At 50.5% G+C, this 27,290-nt stretch overlaps 1 protein-coding gene across 1 annotated transcript; it reads right to left on the reverse strand.

Annotated features, from left to right (window-relative positions):
- Nucleotides 1-2,158: 2,158 nt before the first annotated feature.
- LOC128811890 (ovotransferrin-like) lies at nt 2,159-23,697 on the reverse strand. Its single transcript, XM_053985829.1, has 26 exons — nt 23,574-23,697; nt 21,314-21,477; nt 21,022-21,130; nt 19,639-19,830; nt 19,308-19,443; nt 18,979-19,034; nt 17,778-17,947; nt 17,471-17,657; nt 16,374-16,528; nt 16,155-16,248; nt 15,481-15,510; nt 14,662-14,820; nt 13,365-13,509; nt 12,836-12,900; nt 12,540-12,724; nt 11,656-11,842; nt 11,207-11,243; nt 10,231-10,402; nt 9,461-9,492; nt 8,659-8,897; nt 8,444-8,538; nt 7,519-7,596; nt 6,281-6,363; nt 5,627-5,763; nt 4,753-4,807; nt 2,159-4,019 (listed from the first exon to the last, which is right to left on the reverse strand). Exons 1-26 carry the CDS (start codon nt 23,614-23,616, stop codon nt 3,803-3,805), a joined length of 3,222 nt encoding a protein of 1,073 aa, XP_053841804.1. The 5' UTR covers nt 23,617-23,697; the 3' UTR covers nt 2,159-3,802.
- Nucleotides 23,698-27,290: the final 3,593 nt, after the last annotated feature.

Raw genomic sequence — 27,290 nt, forward strand, 5'->3', positions numbered from 1 at the left:
CCTGGCCCAAGCTGAGCACAGTCCAGCTGGGAAAGGGGAAGAAATGGTGGCAGAGGGGCACATTCTTCTGCAGCTCCACCGCTGATGGGGGAGGGCTGGTAGGGGCTAGACAGAGCCCAGGGCCCGGCTGAGGAGCCCTGCCTGCAGTCCCATGGAACCTGCCCGGCCCTGCCTGCATCTCCCTGCTGGGCATGGGGACACAGGCAGGGGCTGCAGGCACAGCAGAAGGTTTTGACCCGAGGTTCTCATCCCCAACAGGTTTATTGGCACAGATCAGTTCTGGTGTTCAGTTGCCCAAGCTGGTGCCTCAGAGGAGGGACCATGAACAAAGAAACGCCTGGCAATTAAAAAGTTTCATTCCCTTTCCCTCACACCACAGTCCTGAGCAAGAACCTGGGGTCCTTCTCACCCTTCACTGCGTTGCTGTTTTGGTTGTTTCACACCCCTCAGGCAGGTTTTGGTGAGGGTTTGGTGGGTTCTGTTAGTCCACGCTGCGATGGGGTTGTTACAGTACACAGACCACAATCTGCTAGAGCATTTTAAAATAATATATTAACTGCAGCTTTGCCTATTCTAACTATTATTAATGATCTTTACTATTATTATTGATCAGATTGTCAGCTCCAGGTTTCCTTCTGATTCATCTCTGCCTGACACGGCACAGACTTAGGGTTCACATCAAGTTCAACCCATGGCCTAACAAGTCCAGCTACTTATGTCAAGCACTGAGCTACTTCAAAATCCTGTGATTTTTTTTCAATGCAGTGGGCTCTGGGCAGGGTGCAGTGGGTTTGGGGTATCCTTTCAGGGGTTTTATGGGTTGAATGTATCCAGGCCCTGCTGTCCTTACCCCATGGCTTTTCCCTGTGGTCGTGGCCCTGCTGCATCCATGTTTATGGAGGGAGTCAAGGGAAAGGAGAGGACAGGAGCAGACCTACCCTGGATTTGCTCTGGAACACCAAAGTCTTCACAAAAAAGAGCTCTCTCCATGTTATCCCTACTCCTGTTCCACCTCTTCCTGGCAGATTTTCCCTGAACACCCACCTGACCTTCTGTAACTTTCTCCACTTCATTCACACCAGAGGTTGCACCCAGCAAGACAAGCCCCAGGAGGGGCTGGTCACAAAGTGCAGGAGGTGGCCCAAATGGGGCCAACAGAAGCTCCTGGCCCCAGAGGAGCCAGGGTGGTGGCTCTGTGCACAGGGAAGATCACAGCTGGAACACCTGTGTTGGGGAGTCTTGGAAATCATCCCTTGGGATGCTGATGTCCAGGCATGGTTATTTTTGCTTTTCTTTGTCTTTCAGCAATCTCTCCTCCTCTTTCAGGTTTTCTGCTATGCTGGTGATCACTGTGCTCGTCATTCTCCTCCAAAAACATCCGTCTTTTCCAGGGGAACAATTCAGAGTATGAAAGAAAACACATAGACCAGAAGAGCTTCAGCACTGTGAGGGCCTCAGTCCCTGGAGATGTGTGAATGCAGCGGGTTCCTGACTCAGGGTCAGGCAGCTGCAGCACTCCCAGCCGGCAGAGCCACGGGCTGGGAACAAGGTCAGGAGAGCAAAGAACAAAGCATAGAGCTGACTGGGCAATCAAGAAAAACAAGAAAACAACACTCAGTTTCCAGTTCTGCTCTTTTCCTTCAGCCACTGGGGAAAACCAGCCCTGAATATTTAAATATTTGAAAAATCATGGAGTGGGGCCCAAAAAACTCCTGGAGTTCTGCTCTGTGCTCCAGTGGCTGCCGTGCAGCCACTCCCCAGCCCGGGAAAGCTGAGGCATTTCATCTCCATCCAGCACAGCCACAGGGTGCCACAGCCACCTCCAGGGCAGAGCAGTGCTGCTCTGCCACCACAGCTGGCTGGAGCTTTCCTGTGCACATCACCAAAGTGCCTTTCCATTATGATTTGTGGGTGTTTTTTTTTGCTATGCGATTATCAATTTCTCAATTAGTCAGACCAAGAAGTAAGTAGAAAACCAAAATAAAAACCAACCCCAAAGCCCTCTGTGTGCAGAAAACAATGTTTTTTTGACAACACAGACCTGGCCACAGAGCAGAAGGTTGATCCCCAGCACTGTGCTGAGCAGGAGCAGAGCCCATCCATGTGGATCTGACACCGCTGGGAAGAGCCAAGACAAACACACAGACTGAGGCAAGACTTGAGAACAAACATTTAAGCATAAAAGAATTTACTTAAGGAATACTTTTAAAAATAATAACTTAAAACCCACCATGGCCTCATGGTACCTCCCCCCTTAAGCTGAGGCTGGTGCTTGGCTTCTGCATCTTTGCAAGAACAATCACCCAAAGAAACAGCAATTTTCTGCCCAAAAATCACTTCAGCATTATGGATTTGAAGCAGGCAGCCCAAGACCTCCAGCTAAAGGAGTTCAAAGCATGACAAACACGTTCCAACAGGACTCTGCCTGAGGGAAACAGAAGAATGTAACATGTTTGGTAAATATAACCCTCCCCACCTCCGGCATGGATGGTTCCTGAGGCTGGAAATGCAAGGACCAGCTTCATTATAGGCACAGGGCTTTGCTGAAGGCTCTTCCTGCTCTTCCCAACACTTGGCAATGCTGCAAGAAAGCAAGGAAAAGCCCCAGAGAAAGAAAAGAACACAACAGATGAGTTGAGTGATGAAGGAGGACTCAAACCACGGGGGAGAGTGGGCTACAAACTACAAAAAGGATCTGCCAGGAGCCAGCCACCCCCGAACCCTAAAACAACAGGGGAAGCCACAAACAAAGGGAAAATGTCACTGCACTAGAACTCTGCAATATGCAGTGAGATAAAAACTGGGAAAATCTCCTTTTTCTTTCCCCTATTCCTCGAGCATCTCTGCCACAAGGAGGAAGCACACACACTTGCTGGCAGCTCCTTGACTTTCCCTCTCACTCTGCCATAAGTGCTGACTAATTAATTACACACAAAGCAAGACCTTCCTGCAGCCACTGGAGCAGGAGGCAGCAGGAGACTGCACAGCAAATGCCTGGCACAACAGGTCCCAGCTGCAGGTCCAGATCTGAAATTGTGCCCACCTCAGAGTTTCATGCCATGACACCCTGTAGTAGCCCTGCCACTCTTGGAGTGTTTGTTCCTGGCTGTGAGAGGAGGGCCTGGAAGGAGCAGCAGAGTGAAGCTTTCAGGACACAGCCCTCAGCTGATCAAAAGAGGAAATCACCAGACATGGGCACAGAGCTGGGCCCAGGGAGTAAAGCAGGGCAGGCAGTCTGGTTTGGGCATTTCACACTCCCCCTGCCCCACAGGAATGGGGCTGCACCAGTTTGGAACAATGGGAAGGCAGACACAAAGAGGAAAACAGGTTTTTATAATCTCTTCAATGTCTGCCCAACTTAGGGAGCTTGTGTAGTGCTCCCCAGCAGCCCCAACCATAAGGTGGTCAGTGGCCCTGAGAGGGAACAGAGGTCTAAACCATGGCAGGAAACGACAGGCACACTCCAGCCTCTGAAACTCACCTGCCTGTGTACCCTTTCCTAATCTGCTAGGCAACTACCAGATGAAAAATCTAAATATTAAAGAAAAAGGAAAGCCCAGAGGTTCAGCAGCCCAGAGGAGGACAAGGGAAGAGGGGAGAGGATAAAAACATTGCAGCACGAAGGGACAGTCAGAGGCAATCCCACCAGCAATTGTCACGTCGCTCCCAAGCCCACAAGCAGCAGAAGAAGACGCCACAGTGCTGACTTCCAGCTGAAGTTCCTTCTTTTTACATCAAGATGAGATTTGAGTGCTCCAGACCATCTTTTTCCCTTCAGCCCCCCAGCCCTGTCCATCTCTGTTCAGGCCACCTTCACCAGCCACTTCTCAAGGCCCTCCAAGTCAGCCTCTCCCTCCTCTCCCTTGCTGCCTCGAGCACTGCACTCCACAAACTCCACCTTCATGGGCAGCTGGGAGAAGTCGAAGTCCTTGCCCTTCTTCCCCAGCTGGGCAGGGCCCCCTGTGGCAGAGCCATCCAGGCTGGTGGGGGCTGCAGAGCGTGTCACCCGCAGGGTATTGCTGCAGGGAGAGAAGGGAAAGGGTCAGGACCTGAGGAGCAAGGGAGTATCACCTGCACCATGGCTCTGGGATGTTTGGGGTGTCAGCAGCATGCCAGCTACAGCAAGGACACGAGGCCCAGCACTGCCCTGTGAGGCTCAGCCAGGGCCTCTGGCCACTGTTGGAAGGCACAAGTGCAAAGGCTCAAGGAGGGCGCTCAAGGATAGGTGTTCAAACAGGTTTGGTTTTGCAATAAAGCACAGCAGAAGACAGATGATGATGATGATGTCCATATCCCAATTTGCCCATGGTAAACACTGGAATAATGGTGCCTAACACAGCACATTAACTACAGAGAAATCCAACACCTACACACAGGTAACTGGCAAATGCTCCACATCAGAACAAGCAACCCTTATTTTCCTGGAGAATGTGAATATGTGGCAACTAACTGCTCTGCTAAAAAGCAGAAGGTTGGGTATACAGCCTGGAAGAGGCACAGCACAAACACCCCTGCTGCCGTCTGCTGGCCAAAGGGGTTATAGATCCAGGGAATCATTTAGCTTGGAAAAGCCCTCTAAGACCATGGAGTCCAACTGTAAATCCAGCACTGCCAAGCCCCAGACCAAACAGACTGTTCCCAGCTCCACAGGGAACTCAGACACAGCTCAAGGGAGTTCACCGAGCACTGAGGTAAGAGAAAAAGGACAAGAGGAAAAAGCTCGGAGGGACTGAGATCCCATTCCATACTTACAGCTCTTTCTCCAGTTGTTGCTGGATGAGTTTTGCTGATTTTGCCATCGTGACATCTGGAGAGAAAATAAGGAAATCAGCTCTTTGGTTGTCAGAATTCAGAACCTGGTTCCCTCCCCTAAAGTAAGGCCAGTTCATACTGTGCAGTCACTGGAGCTACAAGGACAAGGACAGCTGTGCCTGCAGTGGGATGAGGGATGCTGGAGCTTTGGGATCACAGGCATGAAGGGGAACAACCCAACAGTCTGATACAATGGAGGGAATTAACAACTTCTTGCTGGGTCGGAAGATACTTCAGAGGATGGGTTTGATGCACCAGCACTCCCTCCTGTCCTGTGCTTTCCACCCGTGGCACACAGAGCTATGAGGGCCTCAGGCAACTCCTGAGTTAAGTGCAGGAAATAATTACAAAATCCAGACCTGATACTGCCCCAAAACATCCAACAGTTAGACAGGACCCACGCTTTCACTGTAGAACCTGTAGGGATCTAAAAATAGGGTCTTTTCCAGTAGCTGGGTATTCAGGCTACTCCAGAGAAAACATGGAACCCTGGCAGCTGAACATTTTAACTTTGAAGCTGCCAAGTGCATAGGGATAGTTCACTGTGCTTGAACTGATCCTATTTCCTGCTACCTGGAGACTGAGGAACAGCTCTGAACAAAGCAAGCAGAAACAAAAAGCCACACAAAAGCCACCTGCATTACCTACACCCACCCAAAGAGCTGCAGCTCTCCCAAGCAGTCCTCCGAACACTCCTGGTGAGTAGCCAGAGTTTAAACCTAAATTCCAGCCTTCCTTTTGCTGCAATCCCAACTCCCAAGTTGAGAAGGCATGGCACAGCCCTGCAGGACTGGCCAGGCCCAGCCCAGGGTACCTTGCTTGTTGCAGGCGATGAGCAGCGCGGGCGCGTTCCTGAGCACGGTGCTGTCCACCAGCACCTGGTACAGGAACTCTGCCACATCCTTCACCTCCCGCTGGAAGGCCACGCTGTCCACCACGAACACGATGGCTCTGGGGCAAGAGGGAAGGACAGGTGCTGGGGATGAAGTTCTGCAGTCACCTCCCTCTGCAAGCATTCCAGCCTGGGCTGAGATGTCCACATCTCATCTCACCCAGCCCAAGCGTAGGCTCACAGCATGTGCTGCCTGAAATACATCCCATGGCCAGCTCCAGCAGGAATTCTTCCCCTGTCTGCCCCAGGATATCCCACATCCCCTAGACGTCCCTGCGGCAGTGGCTTTGCCTCCTGGTGCACCACAAGCACAGCTAAGTAAGAAATTCATGGTGCGATTTTGGGATTGTCCTGTGCAGGGTCAGGAGCTGGACTCGATGATCCTTGTGGGCCCCTTCACACTCAGGATATTCTATGAAGGCAAAGCAAAAATTAACCATCACCACCCCACAGCAGAGCTCTGACTCTCGGGGCACCACCAGCCCAGCTCACAGCATTCCCAGCACCATCATTTGGTTTACCCCTTTCCAAAGGATCACCCACCCCCTCCTCCCCTGCTGATCCCCTCCAGGTTACCTGGCTGCAGCCTTGAACCTCTCCAAGAACTGCAACCTCAGACTCTCATGGCCTGGAAGGTCGATCAAGGTCACATGAGTGCTCTGGAACACAGGCAAGAAGGAATTAACAACACCTGATCCGGGGGTTCCTGTGGTCAGGGACTGGGGAAAAGCAGTCTGACCCTGGATTTGTGTCCTGAAGGCACAACCCCATCTGCCCCTGACACAGAACATAACCCTACAGTCTCACCTAGTCACACACACCAAGCCTCCCTAAATACACCAAATACACCTAAATACATCTAAATACACCTTGCTGGGGATAACACAAAAAATGCCTTTGCAAGAGCCTTTTTTAACTGGAGGCTGCAAAGGTTTCCCTTCCCAGGAAAGGAAAGAGCCAAAGCCACGACGTGGGAGAGAACACTCAGCTGAGCAGGGCCACGTCACTGCTCTCCAGATAAGGCTGCAGGAGCCCCTTCCTGCCCACTGCTCTTGGATTTTACCGGGAACCTTGGCTATGGTTAAAAAAAGAATCAAAAAAGCAATCTGCCTTGCAAATACTTGTCAGCTCAATTAAAGAGACACAAAATAGGAAAAAATTCTTCAAAAACCCTGCATGCTCTTTTACAAAGTTTTTAACCTTGTTATCACTGCTGTTAATAATGACTGAGAAGGTGAAGCCACAAAACCACCCTCTACTTTCACAATTCACCAGCAGTTAAGGTGCTGCCAGCATTGTGCTCTCCCTGCCACGCGTGCAGTCAGCACAACAGATTTCCAGAATGAATGAATTCCCAAAACCTGAAAATTCCCAGATTTGTGGACCTAAAAATAATAGGACCTAAAGTCCAGGACCTAAAAATAACAAAATCCTTTCTGGGACCATATAAAGTCCAGCTGGAACCTCTGCTCAAACCTGATAAAGCTTTTAATTTCAGGTTTTCTTGGCAGAAACAGAAATTACTGCAGAGAAAATAAACCAATGCAACCAAACACTGAAACCCCCAGATCTCCCTCCTGCCCCAACTCACAGGTGTAGTTTTCAGTCAGAAATGTTTTACAAGCAAAGAAAAAAGAACCTGTGGAGCCCAATAATACATTCTACATCCCAGTACTTCCTGACTTTCTCAGCGTGCCATGCCTGGAAAAATCCTGTCCTGCGCTCAAACTGGGGCCTGAGCAGCACAAAAACTTCGCAGGTTTAGCAGGGGGAGCAGGGAAAGGCTGCACCCAGAGCTGAGGCAGTGCACTCACCTTGTCCTGGCTGAGCCTGTAGACGGCAGAGCTGTCGGTGATGGAGGTCTGGGTGTCGCGGTAGCGCCCCGACAGCAGCTGGGGGAACAGGCACAGCTTCAGAGCCAACAGCCCGGGAGGCTCCCCACCCCCAAACCAGCACCAGCACCACCTTCAACCTCCTCAGAAACTGAAATGCTCTGGCTGGGGTAATGAGCATCAGAGACCTGATCTCAATTTCCTGCAGGAAACTGCTGCTGGGGTCACTTTCCCCACTTAATTAAAAAAATGGTCATTAGGAAAGTAAGTATATATTGATATTGTGAATCTCCACTGCAACAAGAAGGAAGAGAGTGTGCCTGCAAATCCTTCAGAGTTTCCCAGCTGGGAGCACGGTAAGCATGGCTGTGCCCCTTTCTTTTTCAGACTTAGCAGTAGCAGAATATCCAGGGTTGGAAGGGACCCACCGGGATCATCAGCCCAACTCCTGGCCCTGCACGGACATTCCAACAATCCCACCCAGTGCCTGAGAGAACTGTCCAAAGGCTCCTGGAGCTCTGGCAGCCTTGGGGCCGTGCCCATTCCCTGGGGAACCTGTCCACTGCCCCACCACCGTCTGGGGGAAGAGCCTTTCCCTCAGAGCCTCAAGTCCCTTGGCACAGCTCCAGCCGATCCCTCGGGTGCTGTCCCTGGTCCCAGAGACTGGAGCTGCCTCTCGGGAGGAGCTCCAGGCTGCGGCGAGCTCAAGCATCCCTAAACCTTTTACTATGACAAATTCAAACCAAAACGCAATTTCTTTGGACACTCCGCGGTAGACAAAACTCGCTCTCCACCCCTCCTTCCAGCTGCAAACCCCACCTTTCGAGTTCCATTAAAGGATTAAAAACCGAACTAAAGGGAACTCCTTCACCTCCGTACAAGAGGCCCCCGCGCCCTCCCCGCTCACCCGCGCGAAAAGCAGCGTCTTCCCCGCGTCGCAGAGGCCCAGCAGCAGCACGGCCTTCCGGCTGCTCTTCCTGCCCTGCACGAACCGCCAGATCACTGCGGGAGAGAGGAGGGTGAGGAGGAGGAGGAGGAGGACACCCGAGCCCGCGGCTGCCAGCACCGACGCGCCCTCAGCAGGCCGCGGGGCGGGGGGAAAGGGAGGTTCCCGCAACTCACGGAAGGTGATGGCGACGGCGATGAGCGCGACGAGCACGGAGAGCACGGCGGGGCCGCCCAGCTCCCGCCGCAGCGCCTCCAGGTGCGGCTCCAGCCCGCCCGCCATGGCCCGCACACGTGGCCACGCCACACTTCCGCCTCCGGCCGCGCGGCACGCCGGGAGGGGCGCGGCGCGGGGGCTCATGGGAGCTGTAGTTCTCCCCTGAGGCGCTGGGACGGCAGGGACGCCCTGGGGGAGCCTAGAGAAACATGGAATGGTTTAGGCTGGAAAAGCGCCGTGACCCCAGCGCTGCCAGGGCCACCACTAAGCCATGTCCCGAAGTGCCACGTACACAGGGCTTTTAAATCCCAGGCAGATGTGCCAGGGCCGGACAGCTCATTCTGCAAAGACATTTTCCTGATGTCCAACTGAACCCCTCGGCACAATTCGAGGCCGTTCCCTCTCATCCTGCCCCCGTTCCCTGGGAACAGAGCCCAAACCCCATCCTGGCTGTCCCCTCCTGTCAGGAGTTGTGCAGAGCCAGAAGATTCCCCCTGAGCCTCCTTTTCTCCAGGCTGAGCCCCTTTCCCAGCTCCCTCAGCCGCTCCTGGGGCTCCATTCCCTTCCCCAGCTCCGTTCCCTTCCCTGGACACGCTCCAGCTCCTCGATGTCCTTCCTGAACTGCTGGGCCCAGAACTGTCCCCAGGGCTGGAGGTGCCTCACAGGTCCCAGCACAGGGGACAGTCACTGCCCTGCGCCTGCTGGACCCACCATGGCTGGGACAGCCCAGGGGCCATTGGCCTCTTGCCCACCTGAGCACACCTGGGCTTGTGTCCTGCCACTGTCACCAGCACCTCCAGGGCTTTTCCCAGCTTTCCAGCCACTCTGTCCCATGCCTTGAGCATTCCATGGGGCTGTTTTGTCCCAGGCTGTTTGCATCAGGAAGCAGAGCCAGGCTTCCCACAGTGGTGCAGGGTGAGAAGTAACAGGAATACATTTGGAAGGAAACAGGTTCCAAGTGGATATGAGAGGAATGTTCTCCTTTGGGGGCTGCCAGGAGCAGGACAGCCTGCCCAGGGAGGTTGTGGAGCTGCCATCATTGGAGGTCAAGCCCTGAGCACCCTGGCTGATTCCTTTCCTTGAGCAGGAGATTGGACTGGAGATGCCCAGAGGTCCCTTCCAGCTTGAGTGATCCTCTAGTATGGTTCCTTTTATCCTTTAATGCCTTCTACCTATGGGACAAGGGCTTACACCTGACATGAAATGCAAATGGTGTGGCTTTTTTGGGGGGGAAAGTTTTCTAACTGTAGCCATACTGAGTTGTAGAAACAGCCTGTTAGAGGCACTGATTCTCTTTCTTTGCTAATTTTGAAGAATGGGTTAAAAAACCACCTGTCCAGTGTATTCATCCTACATAAACCGAGGGACTACATTTCATCCTTTCCTGTCACACTCTGCATTTCTGCCATCCAGGGGGATTTTCAGCCAGGCTGGTGGACTTCTCACCACACTTATAATATGCATCCAAAAATCATCAAAATATTCATTCCCTCAAAGCCAGGAGCTTTGTGCTCTCAGCAGCTCCTCCACACTTGCCTTGACAGCAGGTCTGGGACACTCTGGATGAGCCCAGGCTGTTCCAGGATTGGGACACCCTGGATGAGCCCAGGCTGTTCCAGGATTGGGACACCCTGGATGAGCCCAGGCTGTTCCTCTGGAGCAGAGAGCTCCAGCAGCCCTTTTTGTCTTGCCTTTTTATTTTCACTGTGGTTCAGAATCAGGCAAAACAAACTACATGTTTGTTTTCAGGTCAGCAGCACTGATCAGACAGACTGCCAAAACAAACATGTTTCCAAGCAAATCCTAGATTTTTCCAGAAAGGAAGCCTAAGCCTGGACTCTCCCCATCAATACATGTATGTGCTCAATGAGTCCTGGCTGCTGGAAGGGACTCAGGGCCAGCCAGCTGAGATCTGAGACACAGCAGCTTCTGTTCACACCTCCCATCTTACTCCCACTATATTATATTGGTTTGGAGTGGTTTTTATTCCTTCTTCAGCCTTCAGCTTCCCTGACACAAACACTCCCCCTCTTCCTGTGTCCCAGCCACACTGGGGAACCCTCACCTGCCCAGGAGACAATGGGATAATCTGGGCAAAGCAAAAGCACAGAGAACACAAAGCATCTGTTAATTAGGCTCCAGGGTATATTCAATCCATTTTGCTTTGGCAAATGGTGCAAGAAATTTCCTTAAGGGGCAGCAGTAAGTGACAAGAGCCATGCTGATATCTGTCACTGTCCTACAGTGAGAGGCACTGAGGAAGGAATGGGCTTAAGGACCATTTGGAAAAATCTCAGGACAACCGTTTGGATTTTAAATTTTATTTTTTGCTGTGCTGGCAGCAGAGAATTGTAAAGTGTCAAAGAGCTACTTTCAGAGTGGTGAGGGAGGGCAGAGAAAGCAGTGAAGGCAGAGGGCCCTCCGCAGGTCAGTGTTGGCTGCTGAGGGCACCAGAGGAGTCATGGCTTGAGGTTTTCTCCCCCACTTCGAGGATCCTTCCCATCTCACTACTTGTCTGCAAGGAAGGTGCACACCTGGAGAAGATCTGGAAAAGGAAAGGACAGGGAGAAGTTCAGATCCTGCTTTTAAACACTTCCATCCCACCAGCACAAACCCAGGCCAGGCCAACAATGTCACACCATGGAAAATCCACAGTGTGCCACAAAAAAAGAGTTTTATCCACAATTTCCACACTGTTGAGTTGGGGGGGGGGGGTGGTTCTCTGTGCTATTTCTCAAAGTCCATATTTTCTAAAGGTGAGGAAAAGTCTTTTATTCACATTGCTGCCAGAGCAACAGACTTTAAGTCTGTTCTCAGTTCACCCAAGGAACTTTGAGAAGAGAATATTGGCATCTCCTTCCTTTAAAGGCACTGAATGGACAGTTCCAGAAGAAACTGCTCATGCCTGCAAGGTAAGAACTGCAATTCAGGACTTCCTCTGGGGCTGTTCCAGTTACCTGATGGATTGCAGGTGTTGAGGCTGGCAAGTGAAGCATAGTATTTATCTCCAAGGAATTCCTTGTATGACATTCCATCGCGGAGCTTGATCAGGCACTTTGTCCGGTCTTTAAACAGAAGATCCTTGGATTCATATGCAAACATATTGAAATCTTCTTTCCTGGTTCCTTTTGATCCAAACAGCCTCTGAAATAAAAGCACAAAGAGGAGAGAAGTAGAAAGCTGGCCTACTTCTTCTTCCTGGTTCTTCACCATCAGCCTGGGAAGCCCCAAGCCAGCCTCCAGAAATTTAGTATTGAACCTTCTGTCTGCGTGCTTAGAGGAGGGATTGCTCACTGGTAGGCACATTTCTTTTTCCCATTTTAACACGTCCCTGTGTACAGAGGTGCTGCCAGCAGGTCCTGTAACTTAACCATGAGTAGAAGCAAAAGGCCCCAGGTGCCTCTCACCAGACCCTGATGGTGGGGCCGATATTAAGGTTTGCCAGGAGAAACAGAGATGGTTTCGCCTGGTTCTGGTCAGCTGTGTGTGTGCAGGGAGCCTTCTGTTGGGGCTGAGCCTGACCCAGCTGTGGCACAGACCAGGCACCACAAAGGAGTTTCTGATACACCCCAGCAGGAGCAGGGGCCAGAAAAGAGGTGATAAACTAATTTCACACAAGTATAGTGTGCCAGCAGCAACAGCTGCAATCCCACTGCTACCTAAAGGTGTGTTTGCTAAGGTGGCAGAGGAGAAAGGGCACTTGGGAAGGGATGGAGGAAGGGGGAGGCCAAGGGACAAGGCTGTCACCCCATAGCAGTGAGGTAAAAGCTTCCACCTTCCCCTGACTTGGGGAAAATCAGAGCAACCCCACAATATTTCTTCTACTCTCAGCACTACAAACCTCTTGGTTCTCCAGCATGTCACGGACTTGTGATACTTTCTCAGGACGTGCCATCACAGCGTGGGTAGGGACTTTGGCCAGGTTGCATCTTCTGTAATCCATTACATTTGCCCGCTGCCCATCAGTGCACAGCAACTCAAATGAGTCCATTTTCAGATCTTTGGCCCAGCTTTCTGTATTTTTGCCTTTAAAGAGAATGGGTTTGGAGATTCAGAGAGCTTGCATAGCAGGAGAACATCAGCCTCAACACCACCTAAGCAGTCATGCAGATGGGGAAGGCAGCCCTGACCACGTACCGTCAGTGTTCTCCTCAACGATGGAATGCTTGATAAAGGCCACATCCCCCTGCTCAACCAGACACCTGGGAAGTAGAAAAAGAGGCCAGTGATATAAGTGCTTGAATCCTGTCCCTTTCCCACAGATTTGATTTAGCCTTGAGTCTTACTCTGTACAATTAATCTCCAAGAACATCCAGGTCTAGGAGCCATGCCACAAACATTTTAAATATATCTCAAACACAGACTTTAAACTCCTTATTTATGTTAAAAGAGGAGCACTTCTGCCATTGTGGCAGGGCTTGTGCCTCTCTGGGTTTGCCTGGAGGCACCAGGACATGAGTTTCACAGAACGGGGATATTTCACATCAGTTTTCAGAAAGCAAAGAAAAAGCATGCGGCACATGTATGGTATTACAGAGACATGCACTTTCAGTGGTGTAACGGAGAAAAAGAGTTAGTGTCGACATGAGGCTGTACTTCAGCTGTGACCTGCCCTCTGTGACCAGCCCCAGGACACTGAGGCAGCCTGGCTGTCCCCGGTACGTACCGTAAAGCGCCGGTGTATCCGTAGTACTGCTCGTGGCTGCTGGCGACGCACTTCTCCGGAGGGACACCCCCTGAGCCCTTGCACAGCTGGCAGAGGCGGGAGGTGGGAGGAGACCCAGGAGCACAACCCTGGCTGAAGTATTCATCTGGAGGCAGGAATGGGAGAAATTCACTTTTCCTGCCCTGAGAAGTGAGGTTTTATTGTAATAACGTGTTCTCGCTCATAGGGGAGCTGGAAATGGGCTGGGGGAAGGAGCATGACTTAGTAGGCAGCAAATCACATGCATCCACCTTTGACCATGGAACTTGGGTTCTGTTATTATTGATAATTATTGTTATTGTTTCCCACAGAAGCTGTGGCTGCCCCTGGATCCCTGGAAGTGTCCAAGGCCAGGTTGGACGGGGCTTGGAGCAGCCTGGGCTAGTGGAAGGTGTCCTGCCCATGGCAGGGGGTGGAATGGGATGGGCTTTAGGGTCCCTTTCCACCCAAACCATTCCATGATTCTGTGATTCTGTGATTTTGTGATGAAGCAGAGCCTAAGCCTATAAGCAGAGCCTATAGTGCAATAGGCACTATCTTGACATAAAAGATGAATATTTTCCCTGCAAACCATTCCCAGCTCACACAGAGCCAGCCCGAGCCTCCACAGCCTTTATGGGTCAGCAGAGGTGCATTTGGCAGCAGTGTCAGAGCTCTTGGGGCAGAAGGGACAGTGGGAAAGGAAGACAGGAGGATAGAGAAGCCAAGAATAAAACTTACACTAAGATCTTCATGTGGTTAGAAACTTCCTTGTAATAATTATATGCTTACTTTGTCTTGGTTGTTAACATTGATAACATTTCCAAATTATTTTTGTTGGACCATGACTCTCAGTGAAGTCTCAGGCAGTCAGATTAAGTTTCTTGAAGATCAGCCTCTGTCCCCTGTTCTCAGCCCTTCTCCTCCCTTTGAGTTTCATCTTTTACCCCCACTCCACACCCTGCACAAGCACCAGGCCCATGTGGGGCAGCCCACATTCCCTTTTTGGGAATATCTCTTGGGCTGCTGCAAAAGGAAGGGGAGAGATATGAAAAGAAAGCAAAGACCCTCAAAGCAGCTGATGTGCCATATCTTACTCTGAAGCAGACGCCAAAAGCCTAACATTTTGCTCAGTGAAACCTTAAATAACAGCATTTTTCCATTTCCTCCCTCCAGGAGGGAATCTTTGAGGCACAAGAAACTTTGAAAACCCGATGGTAAAACATTTTTTTGTGAGCAGATTCCCAGCTCAAAGAAATGGATTCCAAACTGGACTCACCGAAGTTGCAGTTGCCTGTCCTGTTGTGGATCAGGCCCATGGGGATGTTCCAGCCAGCAGTTCTCCCCACGGCAGTGTGGCACGACTTCTTACCCTGCAGGTTGTTCCAGCTGATATCCTTGTCAGACTTCTTCACAACAGCCACAGCAAAGTAGGTTGCTTTCAGAAGATAAAATAGAGAAGAATTGAGGTCTGACCCAAGGATCTCACTGTGATCCCTTAGGAGAGCACTGGCTTCACTTGGGAAAGGGCACCTACGAACAGCACAGAATTACTTTGTGCTTATAAATACTTGGCCAGGCAGCAACAATGGAAGAGTTTGTAGATGAGATGCATCTACTTCCACCACACTCCTGGGAAATTATTATCCCTGACATTTCCCTGCCCTCCAAAGCTCTGATACCTGGGCATAGGAGAAGGCTATGAGAAGGCAAGGCACATATGAGGATTTCATATCCACTCCTGATTTCTTATTCTCTCCTTAGCAAAGGAGAAAACCCTCCCCTCCTCTCCCCTGTCCATTTCTAGAGAGAACAATTTCCTAATGCTGCAGCCCAGACCCTCTTTCTCTGTTCACAGCCCTGACACTGTTATAGTGTGACCACACCAATCTCTGCCACTACCAAATGTTTCACCTTGATCTTATTGCAGCCCCTAATTTTCCCTCCTACTGCTAAACCTATCTCCCAAAATTCTAATATCTACATTGGACACTCTTTGGGTGGAGACTGGCCATTAATTCTCCACTCATGACTCATATCTATTTTTCTACTTATATCCCTCTGGACTGTTTTCTGTCCCTCTGTTGGCAGCAATTACCTGGTTCTTCTTGTGATTCGCAGTGATTGTCTGTGGGAGAGGAGAAGAAGAAGATGTTAAGTTAAATACACTTCAAATCCAAAAGAAGAATCCAGCCCACTCATTTCTGGAGGAACTCTCTAGTAAAAGTGACCATTTCAAGTAACACCTTGTGCATCAGCAGAACAAAGCACAGCCTCCAATTGTTCCTCTGAGCTAAAACAAGCAGTTTTACCAAGGCTGATGCTAAAAGACTAGGGCATCCTAATTGAAACAGAGTTCCTGACTATCCATGCCTGCTCCACTTTCATGGAAAGACAAGGCATGCAATGGTGAGCAGAGCTGCCTCAGAGCACCGTGTGTTATGTTGGGTATCAGGAAAAGGTTTTCCCCCGAGAGGAGTGGGGTGGTGGGGCACTGCCGAGGCTCCCCAGGGAATGGACACAGCCCCTGGGCTGCCAGAGCTCCAGGAGCCTTTGGACAACTCTCCCAGGCACAGGCTGGAATTGTTGGGGTGTCTGTGCAGGGCCATGAGTTGGATTGATGATCCTGGTGGGTCCCTTCCAACCCAGGATATTCTGTGATTTCTGCAGGATGAAGCACTGCAGCTGCTTTGTAGGATTCCAGAATAAAACCAGCACTTTGGCACCAGCTCATTCCCCACCAGCTGGACCCTGAGACAGAGCTGTGCTTACCCTCATAGCTCTCTGCCATCACTGGCACCAAGCCACACATGCCAGCAGTGTAGACAAAGCCTCCATCTAAGCTGATGGCATCTGCTTCACCTTTCTGCAAGGCAAAGGTGCAGAAATGAAACACTGCGCATCCCCAGGCCAGCGCTTTCCAGAGCTCAGATGGTAAAAGAAGCACCTGAGAAGTTCACAGAGAGAAGAAAATGGGAAAAAAAGCTGTACCATGATCTTTGTGATGCATTCCTTGGTGTCCTCTGCCACAACGCACTCCACATCCCCGTTGCTCATCACGCTCCAGACGTCACACTTCTTCTTCTCATCCCTGCCAATCGCACACCACTGGATCTTGCTGTCTCTGCGGCTGGGGGTCAGGCGATCTGCAAGGCAGCACAGGGAAAACAGGGCTGAGCCCTGCGGAGCCACGTCCTGGTGCGAGGGACTCGGCCACAAACCACCTGTACACACCAACCTGCTGCTGCTCAGGGCAAGGAGTTCTTGTTAATTGAGCCCTGGGCTGGCAAGAATAGGAAAGGTGATTCATGAGCTGAAGTAGGCTCAAAAATCAGCTTACAGGTCAGAAAGGTGAATTGCTGCATAACACAAGCCATTCAGGCAGATTTCTGTTAGCTAAAACAGCACAACCACTGAACGCCCGTGGAATTGCTGCCTGTAATATGTCCCACATTTCTGCACTTCTCACAACCCAGACAGCCAAGGGACTAAGGCCACCCTGAACTGGAAACCTAGTTATGTTTCTGTAGAACAGCACCTGAATAATCTGGTTTGATGCTATGTGAAGTCCATTCACCCCCTTCCACAAATATCACTTAACAGAAGTGAAGTACTTTAAATTGTACTATGAATTCTAACTGGGTTTCAGAGATCATCTGTGGGATGTTTGACTCTCAGAAAGCTATCAGAGTATGCTTGATGAGTCTAGAGGGAAATCAAGGACATTGGTTCCCTCAAGTGTCTGAACCTGGTGTCTGGATGTTCCTTCTTTTTACATCCCAGAAATGGTTTTTCTAAGCAGCAGTTTTGACCATGCCCAGTCTCTACCACCAGCTGAATAACTGGTGTGGAGTTTGTGTAGATTTTCCATATTTGTCAGTGTGGTAATTTGGGTTTGGATACAATAAATTCCTTTGTTGATGTAAGTGAACTTCGTGAATTTTCTGTAATGTCACACGAAATATTTTGCAGATGATACATTCTGTGTCTGAAAAACACCTGTTCCTTTTGCCTGGTAGTATTTGCCAATGCCAACTCTTCCACACAGCCCATGCTGATATGACATTGGTGTTTGATGTCCTGCCTACCTTTCTGGAGGCTCTGGACAGCACTGTAATACTCAAAGCCCAGATAGAGTTGAGCATCCATCAGTGATGGGATTTGCTTCAGCTGCACTGCAGAGTCTTTGAAAAGCAAGTCTTTGAGGGCTGGGTCCTTCTTGCCAGGTGGCCCAAAGAGGTGGAAGGTGCTGGTTGTGCCCACGCCAAATTTTTCCTGCCACAAGGGAAAAATAATCAGCAAACAACCACATCAAAACTCTTGGAAAGCTGGAGAAAGCAATCAAAACCAGAGGACAGGGGATGTTAGAGGAAGGAAAGGAGAGATTGGTGGTACCTGTGCTTTGGAGAGGAAGTTCCAGATGTCATTGACCTTGCTGTCATCTCGAGCCACAACAGCATGAGCAGGAACCCTGGCCCAGTGACAGGCCTTGTAGTTGTCCACGGGCTGGCGGGTGCCATCCAGACACAGGAGCTCGTACTCATCCTTCTCAGCTGGGGCATTTTCTGAAGGAAGGGAAGAACCATGAGTGGCATCACCATGAAAATAGACAGAAAGGCCAGTCTGAGAAGCTTTGTAATTAATTTATTTCTGCTGAAGTTCTGAGAGGAATTCGTTGCAGAAGACAGGTTGCAGGCACCCCCCCTTGCAATGGGGTCATCTTGGGCATATGAAGGCAAGGTCTTTGGAAGAGAGATCACCTCAGCCTCTGCTGTAACTAACCCAACAGTACGAGGATTTATGCACAAAGGGATACAAATAGGTTTACAAATCCCATACAAATGGATTGAGCAGGTCAGGAGCTGCACATGGTCAGTGAAGGCCAGTAGGTGACTAATGTCAAGGCTGCAGATAAGGCCCAGGACTGAGATCACAACGTTACATGAGAATTCAAGAGTGAAGGGACTTCTGAAGATCCCTGGTCAAGGCAGGGACAGAGCAGGATGTTTCTTGAAACCCTTCAAGGATGGAGAGTGCACAGCTGTCTGACAACCTATCCCAGTACCTCACTGTCCTCAAGGGGGTAAAAATTCCCCTTGTATCCAGTCCCCAGGCTGCCACATCCCACAGACCATCCCACAGAGCACCTCCTTGCAGGACAGTTATCCCTTCCCCATGACCACCTTGGTGAACCTCCATTGAGCTCACTGCAGGTCCTGGGTGTGCCAGGCCACCCTTGGTCTCCACAGAGTTAATGAACTCTTGCTGTGGGCTGAATTCCCTCCAAAATCCCTTCCAGAGGGATGGGTGACTTGCTCAATTGCTCCCATTACAGCTGGCTCAGAGACATAGCACCAAGTAGGTTTTCCAACTACAAAGAAGAACCTCAGAGAAGAAAAAGTGGATCCACCATAATCCCATTTCTCATTAACAAGGATGAGTCAGTTCACAGTGTGCAAAACTTTCTTCAAGAGATGAAAGAAGTGTTTAGGCCTGGAGAGGAATGAAAGCTGCACAGTGTAGACAAATAGCAGGATGGAGTGGCAGCAAGAGGTGGGACCAGAAAGAGGAGAAATGAGGGATCTTGCAGGTGTACCTTGAACAGTTGTGTGTTTCACAAAAGCCACATCTCCTTTCCCATCTTTCAGACAGCTGCAGGTGGGAGGAACAGAAGAGAAGTTAGAAAAACAGACATTGTGACTCCCTATCTCCCATTTCAACAAATTATTTTTGGCATAAACTGCAGGCATAAAGCAATGGTCTTCCCCAAAAATGCTATGCTGGAAGGGAAGAAATTGTAATGGCAGAGAAGCAATTCAGTCTCCTCAGGACCCGTGATTCCAACACAGCCCTCCTTGGTATAATAAAAACTTGCATGTGTCAGGGCTAGAATGTTTCCCCAAAGGAAAAATAACTCTCACTCACTGAAAAGCTCCAGAATATCCAGAATAAGGTCCTGTGCGGGACATTTTGGTCTTGGCATCCCCCTTGCACTGACGGTACAGTTTGGCTTCAGTGGTGACACCAGGAACACAGCTGGCAGAGAAGAAATTGGCCACAGCTGTGGAGGAGAAGGAAGCAACAGCTGGTCAAAAATTCACTTTTAGGAGGACTGGGAAGGGAGGGGCTCCACAAGAAATGTCAGTGCCCTGCGAGCTACCTCCGGACCCCCACAGAAGATTGGGCAATGCCCCTTTCACCGTGACACCCGCCCCGGCTTAAGTGCCTCCACCAGTCTCGCCGTGCCCCACCTCACCTTGCTCGATGGAGCCCGAGTCTTTTCCGTCCCACTCGATGGCCCCGCGGTGGATGAGTGTCCCAATGGGGATGACCCAGCCAGCCGACCTGCCCAGCCCCGTGTGGCAGGAGGTCTTGCCCTGCAGCTCATTTATTGAGAAGCCTGTTCCTTTCTTCACAACGGCCACGGCGTAGTAGCTGGTAGTGGAGCCTGCAGTGCAGGAAAAAGGAAGGAAGCAATGGGAAAAGAGGACTTAGGAACATTTCAAATCCTGCTAAACCCCCAGTTTCAGGGAACAAAGTGCTGCACTTCTAAACAGCTGATTTGGTTGAACACTTGTGGTTTTCTCGTTTTCTTGGGGGTGAGCTAAGGCTGCCCATATTGAACTAACGCTGCACATTACAACTTCCAGTAAGTGACCTGAAAATGCTATCACATTCAAGATGCCATAGTTTTGTAAGGAACTTCAATAAATCTTTTTGCAAGTCCCCACTAGCAGTCTCTTCTCCAATGCCATTGCCCATGGACACCTTGTGAGACTGAAACTCCATATGTAGTCTTTGGAATTTTACCTAGTCTGTCACATGCTATATATGGATACAATGACTGAGTTTTGGGGGTGGTAGAAACCTCAGCCTTTAAGGTTTAGGATCTTTTTCTTAACTACCATGTTGGGAATGACTCTGCTGCGTTGCTTTGATCCTGAATATTGTGTACAAACAGGCTGAACTCCAGGGAAGAGGTCAAAAGAGATAGGAGCTTTGGATGTGGCGGGGAAATGACATCTGTTTGGCTCCCAGGAAAAAGATGGGAGAGATGAAGGATGGTACAATGGGTGAATAGGGATGGAGCCATGGATCTCACTCCGATCAGAAGGGATTGTTGCAGAGCCCTTTTTATGCTTCTCCTTTATTCCTGGGGATTGCCTGCACTTCTTGCCTCAGGGATCTCAGCTGGGTGTCCCTCCCAACCACTAGTAATGCTGTTGCCTCTCCAATATTTTTTTCTGTCTTGATGAAAGCACAGGAAATCACAGAACATATCTGTGCCTCCCAGCTCTGTGTTTTACCCACAGAGTTCATGGCCACTGAAAGCAGAAGATCTCTGGGACCATTTTTATGCCATGTTTCAGGAGGACCATGATTTCTGCTCATGGAATCAGGGACCTTCCCTGCAGCAAATGACAAGAAATGGGGCACTGGGTCCTGTGACCATGGGTGATGACTCACATTTTGCTGAACTGCCCCCCCATCCCATGCCTTCCCCTCTGGGAGCTGGAAACCAGGGCCAATATCTTGGATCCCCAACCAAAATAAGTGGGAACTCTGCATGCAAGGGATGGCCTCTGCACTCTCAGTTTGTTACCACCATTTGGCTTAAAAATATTGCATGGAAATGTACCTTCACTGTGTTCGTAGACCTCAGCAGCAATGGGCTTCAACTTGTAGGGAGCAAGGCCTGCCTCAAAAACTTGACCTCCATCCAAGCTAATGGCATCTGCTTCACTATTCTAAACAACAAAAAGATTTCATCAATTAACAAAGAGCAGGAAAAGCACTTCCCAGAGTCTCTCCTGGATCCTTGTGTATAACAGGGGGATCACAGGTAACAACCAGTGACTGAAAGGAAACTCCATCTCCAGGTGTAACAGGCTGCTGAAACACCCCAGCAGAGGAACTTGCTGCCCACTCACCGAAATGGCTTTTATGCAGTCGAGGTATGATGCTTTCTGCAGGCAACTGAAAGCAAAGTTCTCTTGTTGCATGTGGTCCTTCAGGCTATTGCATTTTTTCTCTTCGGCTGAGGATATTGTGCACCACCTGACACTTGGCTTTTGGGGAGCAGCAAAACACAGAGCTGTAGAAAGAACCAGAAAAAAATAGTCTCAGAGAGGTATAAAGGCATTGATTGGAGAGAAACAGCATCTCTGTGAGCACAAGGTCAATGGTTCCCAGTGAGCACAAGGTCATTGCTTCCCTGTGGTCATGGCCTTGGGTGATGACCACGTGCAGGATCTCCCAAGCCATGCAGGAAGGTCCTTTCTTTCTTTCTTGCCTGACTTCTGCATCATCAGGAACATCTGGGATGATCATTCCGGTCCCTGGACTATTGTGATTCAAGCAGCCTGGACTCACAGCAACACCCACAGGATTAGGAGAACAAATCCACACACTTCAATAGAAATAAAGCTCAAGCCTTTGCAAAAACAGAGAGAAAAGTTGGAGCACTGAAGCAGTGCCTGTGCCAATAACCCCAGAGGGGGAGCAGCTCTGACCTGGCCAGGCTGTGTGCAGTGCACTGCCACTCTCACCTCCTTGGCAGCTGAATGATCTGATCTATTGAACTGTCTCTATGTCTCACCTACTCCACTGCACCCCATGAGAGATGCCATAGCACCACCACAGTCCTTCCATGAGTGCCCCAACCAGTAAAAGCAGCTGAATGGCTGCTCTGGGGGACCAGAACAAAGCAAAAGCCTCTGATGGATGCAGATTCATGTCTCCTCCAGAAACCTGAACACAGGAATGCTGGAAACGTGCAGTTCAAGGATGTGGCCAGCCTGTGCTGTCAATTCACCTTCAATCTGCCCCTTCCAGGCAGGGCTGTGCAGACCAAGAGGCCACTTGCACCCCTCTCTCCCTCCAAACCTCGATGGCACATTTCATCCAAACACCTCCTGTGTCATTTCCATCTTCTCTTTCATCTCAGAAATAGCCTCTCTTTACCTAGTCTCCTAGTGGAGGTGCTGAATTTGGCTACAGGGAGAATCCTTAGCCTCAATTCCTATGGCCACCGCCTCTTTTTTATATGTTTTTCAAGTTCATAATATATTTTCCAAGTCTTGGCTGCACAAAGCCATGGTCACCTTAACCTAATGCTGGCAAGCATCCTGCCTGGGGCAGAGGCTGGGTGGGCACCTCCCGAGGGAGTCAGCCCAGCTGTACTGGTGACACTGGGAAGGTAATGGCAGCCTGAGTGCCCCGGCCACTGTCACAGACCTTTTGGGTGACCTCTTGTCTCCTTCTGTGCAGAGAAGGAAGAGGAGAAACCTTTAAAAAAACATCTTTGCATGCTAACATTCAGCAGAGGTAGTGAAGGACTTCCTGATGCCAGAGGCACAGGGAGCACTTCCTAACAGAGGACGTTAATCACCACCACACTTTATGGAGGATCAGAAGAGACCTGCTGCCTACTCCAGGAAGGAGATCCCTCTTTCCCTGTGCAGGCAGCAGTGCCCAGGCCAGGTGCAGCCAGCAGTCTCCTTGCCACGGCTACCTGCCCCTTGCCTGCCAGAGCTGTGAGCAGAGCAAGAGGAAAGAATTGCTCCAAGCAGAGCCAGCCCTGCAGCAGCACAAATGTGGCATAAAATAGGCAGGAGCCTGAGCAAAGTGCAGCTGCAGCAGCAGGACAAAGCAGCACAGAAGCAGAGTGGGAAGTACATCGCATCTTTCATTATTTAAGCTCTATTTTTATTGTCACTGCCCTCAAGTTTAACCAAACACATGTACAAGCTTGACAGGCAGGTCTTGCAATAATTTCTCCCCCCTGGCTGAGCCCGTGCTCCTCTCCCAGCACAGCAGTTGGCCGGAGGATGATTTTTCCCTTCACCCCATGACAGCCGGAGTGCGGAGCCTGTCCCAAGCATTCTCCTCTGTGCTGGTGGGAGCAGAGCATCCCTTTTCCTTGCAGGGTGGGTATCAGCAGCGTGGGCAGCTGCAACCCTCCCTCCATCCCACAGGCTGGCCAAAGCTGCCGTCAGTAACATCAAAACACCGTCCTTGACAGATCCACGGCTGCCAAAGCAAGCACTGCTTCGTGTCCCAACTTTTCCTTAACAGCTGCCTGGGTCTGGCGTACGCCGCAGCTCCGAAACAGCCTTGCCTGGGGGAAGCCTGGGGTCCACGGAGGTTTTGACTTCCTTCCCCCAAAGGCTGCTTTCAGCAGGCACTTACCCACTATCCCGAAGGATAGCACAGTGAAGAGTGCGAGTTTCATGCTTGAGCAGGGGATCGGATGCCGTGGGAGGGGTGCAGCAGCCTTGGTCACAGACTGTCCCCTCCAAGTCTGTGATGGCTCTGGAACCGCTTTCTGCCCCTTTTATAGAGAACAGCCTTGGCTGTGTTTGCAGAAGCAATGACCTAACACTGTTTGTCCTTCCTTGTTTCTCAATAGCTCCTAAATCGCCCCCCTCCCTGGATCAGCCCATTTTTAGGAAGCCTTTCACTTTGGCACTGAACCCTTCCGCAGGCAGGAGTCAGAGAGGGCAAAGCGCTTTGCATTTTACAAGGGGCTTCAGATGGAAAATTCCCAAGCTGTGGCATTTGAATTCTCCTGCGGGCTGAAACGCCGCAGGAGAGGCAATTTTCTTTGTGCTGCCCACCCCCTGCCTTGCCCAAAACAAATCTCAGAAAGCCCCTGCTGGATCCAGAGCCAAGTTTTATGTGTTTGCCAGTAACTGCTGCTGAGGTGCCCGTTCCCCTTGGCTCGCAGCACTGAGTGCCTGCCCGCTCCCTTGCGTGCTCCTGGCAATGGCAGCAGGGTTGAAAGGCAGTAAATGATTCTTACACACGATCTGGCAAAAAAAGCCAACAGCAGTGACCAGACAGCTCGATAAGCTGCCCTGCAGACAGAAGGAAGCATCACGCTGCACTTTTGGTAAATTTTTGGGATGAACCTGGGAAGAAATGAGATTAGCAGTCAGCCTCCTCCCACTTCCTCTGCAAAGCTTCTCCATCTGATTGTGTCACTCCTGGCCTGTCTGCCTGGGGCCAGTGGGCATGGCTGGGTTTATGAAGGGCAGCCCTTGTGATGCTGCCCCAGCCTTCATGTCCCCATCTTTGCTGCCAGGTACATGACCAGCTTCAGCCTTTGGCACATGCACACAAACTTGAGAATTTGCTGGACCACATCAGCCAGCCCTTGAGCCTGAACAGCATCCCTGGACCATTCTAGGGCTGGCCCACTCACCATGTCCACCCCACAGAAGCTACAGGTTTGCTGTTGGAAGCCCAGCCAGGAGGTCCAGCTCCCAGGCTTGCTTTCAAGAGCACAAGCCTCCCTTAGAGGGAGGATTTCCTGGATCCCCTGCACAGGTCCTTCTTCTCCTACAGCCTTCACTCTCTACACAGCTGAAGGTTGACTGGAAGCACCTGGGCTGGCTCTTGTCCCATCTCCCAGCAGGCTCAGGGCAAAGCAAGCTGCAGGTGGTGGTGGTGCCCAGAGTGGCTTCAGTACAGGTGGGAGCCCAGTGCCAAGCCAAGGATTTGGCTCTACAGAGTGACCATGGGAGGGTGGGGGCCCTCAGGCAATGACCACCTCCACCATGGTACCAGGAGCCCACCCTGCCTGTGGCTAAGTGAGAGGCACTCCTGGCCACACTGGTTATTTCAGCATGATCCGCAGCACTTCCTTCAGCATGGCTGGTTCCTATTTCTCATCCCTTCATCCCCTGCTTTCCCAGAAGAGCAGAATTTCTTGTGTCCAGAGTGTCTCCAAACACAATGCAGCTGTAGGAGGACTGACTTTCTCCCACCTCAAGCCTCTCCTTTTAAAAGATCTCCCATCCATATTTATCCAGAAAGCTGTGGCCTTCCTAGGTCTTTTTCCACCAAGACAGGTAGATGTCACTGAAATCCATTCCCAGCTTCCTGCAGGTCTCACTGATCCCTGCCTCACTCACCCAGCTTTAGCAACACCCCCATCCATGGGAAGAAGAATCACAAGGGGTTGCAGGAGACTGTCCCACGTGGTTCTTCCAGAGCCTTTTGCTGATTTGTTCCAAAATGCCTCTTCTAACAGACATATTGAGAAACTGAAATTACAGCTGAAACAACAAAGACACCTGAGCACATAAATATTGGTGGAAATGCTCAGACATATTGACTCAGACATATTGACAAGTAGCTATAGCGCTGCCCAGATAAAGATATTTTACCACAGGACAGATGAAGGAGAAAGATGCAGAAGAGAGCTTGGAAAACATAAAGGATCCACTCAAATAACAGAAGAGCAGTTGCTGGAAGAGCCCAAACTATCTTTGCCTTCTGCACATGGTTCCCAGGCCTTTTTCCATGGACAGCTCACCAGTCCTCTTTCCCTTCTCACATTATGCTTGCATCTCAATGACTTCTCTGCCTGCCAAGGGGATGGCTATGATGAGCTGATGTGGGATGGGTGGTGTTCACATCTCTTTCCCTTGCTCTCCCAGATGGCATCACAGCAAATCCAGAGGTGAAGGAAGAGACTTGGATTGCAATACCTCTTGTACTGCAGCGACCTCCTGCATTTCCAGATCTCCGGCCACAAGTCACCTGGAACATCACCAGCCACATGCAGAGGTGCTTTTACACCTCCTTTTGGTGCTAGCAAATCCTGCCTTTCTCCATGATGGATTCCATTCTCCTCCTGGTGTGCATCTTTCCGGTGGATGCTCCTTTGACAGCTTTGACTCTGTGGCCAAGCCTGCAGAGAAGAAATTCTTCCAACACACAGCTTTCCTTGGAGGTACCCCATGGCAGAAGCACAGCAGGCCAGGGCTGTGTCCTCTAGGCCACCTGGGCTGAAGGCTCAGGCCTTGACCTCCAAAGGACCCAACAGCTTTCCAAGGTGGTTCCTTCTGAGGAGTACAGCCCACCATGGGAAGCCTTGGAAGGAAAAGAAAAGTGTACTGGGTGGCCTCCAGCTGCAAAATGCCATTCTTTTTGGAGTCCAGGAGGAATGAACTGCATAATGCAGTCAATTTTCTCCCCTGAACATCCATCCGTACCTGCTTTGCCAAATTTTATGTTAGAAAATGTGTGTTTAGTCACATGGTGAATCCTGCCTCTTGCTAAGTACACTCACCTCCCTCTACAGGTTCTGGTCTGACTCATACCTGGCTGTCTGGGTGCATGGTTGGTCCCATTCCCAAATGCCCATGTCTGGCTGACTCAGCTGAGACTGAACAGCAAAGGCCAATTTTTAGTAACTCTGGAAATTCTTGTTGCCCTTCAAGGCAAGAGCTCCATGCTCTGGCTCATGTGAGCAGGAGCAGCTTTACCAGGAAGGACAGAGCTAAGTCAGTGCCCCTCAGACTTTGTCCCAGTTACGCAGAAACATCAACCCTTCTGTAGTGCACATCTTCATGGAACGACCTGAATTAGTGTCACACATTCCAAGTTCGTTGCATTGCAACACTACACATCCTGGCCGTTGTGTTTTCCAAAGAGGATGCTGCTACTAAAAATTACATGAATGATGAAGAAATACAAATTAGCACACCCTCTGCCCAACCACGGATCACTGGTGATGTATAAACACAGCTGAACCCTGGGGAAAGAACAATGCCAAGTGAAAGAGAAGGTAAAGTAATACTGTTTATTTTCACATCTCCCTCATTACTGTAAGGTCATGTGTGTGCCCTGTGGTTTGTGGTTGAGATGAGGCTGCACTGGAGTTTTGGTTGTGTCCTAAGGAAAGGACATTTGTCCTTTATCCAAAGGACTTTGGGATAAAGTTAGAGCTGGCATGGCTGTGTGGGAGAAGGCTTGGCTTTGCCACAGAGCTGGCTGCCGCCCACGGCACAGCTCATCCCACAGCTGAACGGGGCTGTAGCCAAGCTCTTGTTATGTGTGGGCCTGTGGAAAACACACACAAAAAAAAGAGGGAAATAGGGAAAGCTGTGATCAAGG

The sequence above is a fragment of the Vidua macroura genome, chromosome 10 (genome assembly GCF_024509145.1).
Source record: "Vidua macroura isolate BioBank_ID:100142 chromosome 10, ASM2450914v1, whole genome shotgun sequence".
Taxonomy (NCBI): Eukaryota; Metazoa; Chordata; class Aves; order Passeriformes; family Viduidae; genus Vidua; species Vidua macroura.

Coding starts and splice junctions, on each gene's coding strand:
- LOC128811890 (XM_053985829.1), bottom strand. CDS start 23,616: ATGAAACTCGCACTCTTCACTGTGCTATCCTTCGGGATAGTGG. Junction 19,035..19,307: donor GGATATTCTGGAGCTTTTCA/GTGAGTGAGAGT, acceptor TCCCACCTGCAG/CTGTCTGAAAGATGGGAAAG. Junction 17,948..18,978: donor GAAACACACAACTGTTCAAG/GTACACCTGCAA, acceptor CCCTTCCTTCAG/AAAATGCCCCAGCTGAGAAG.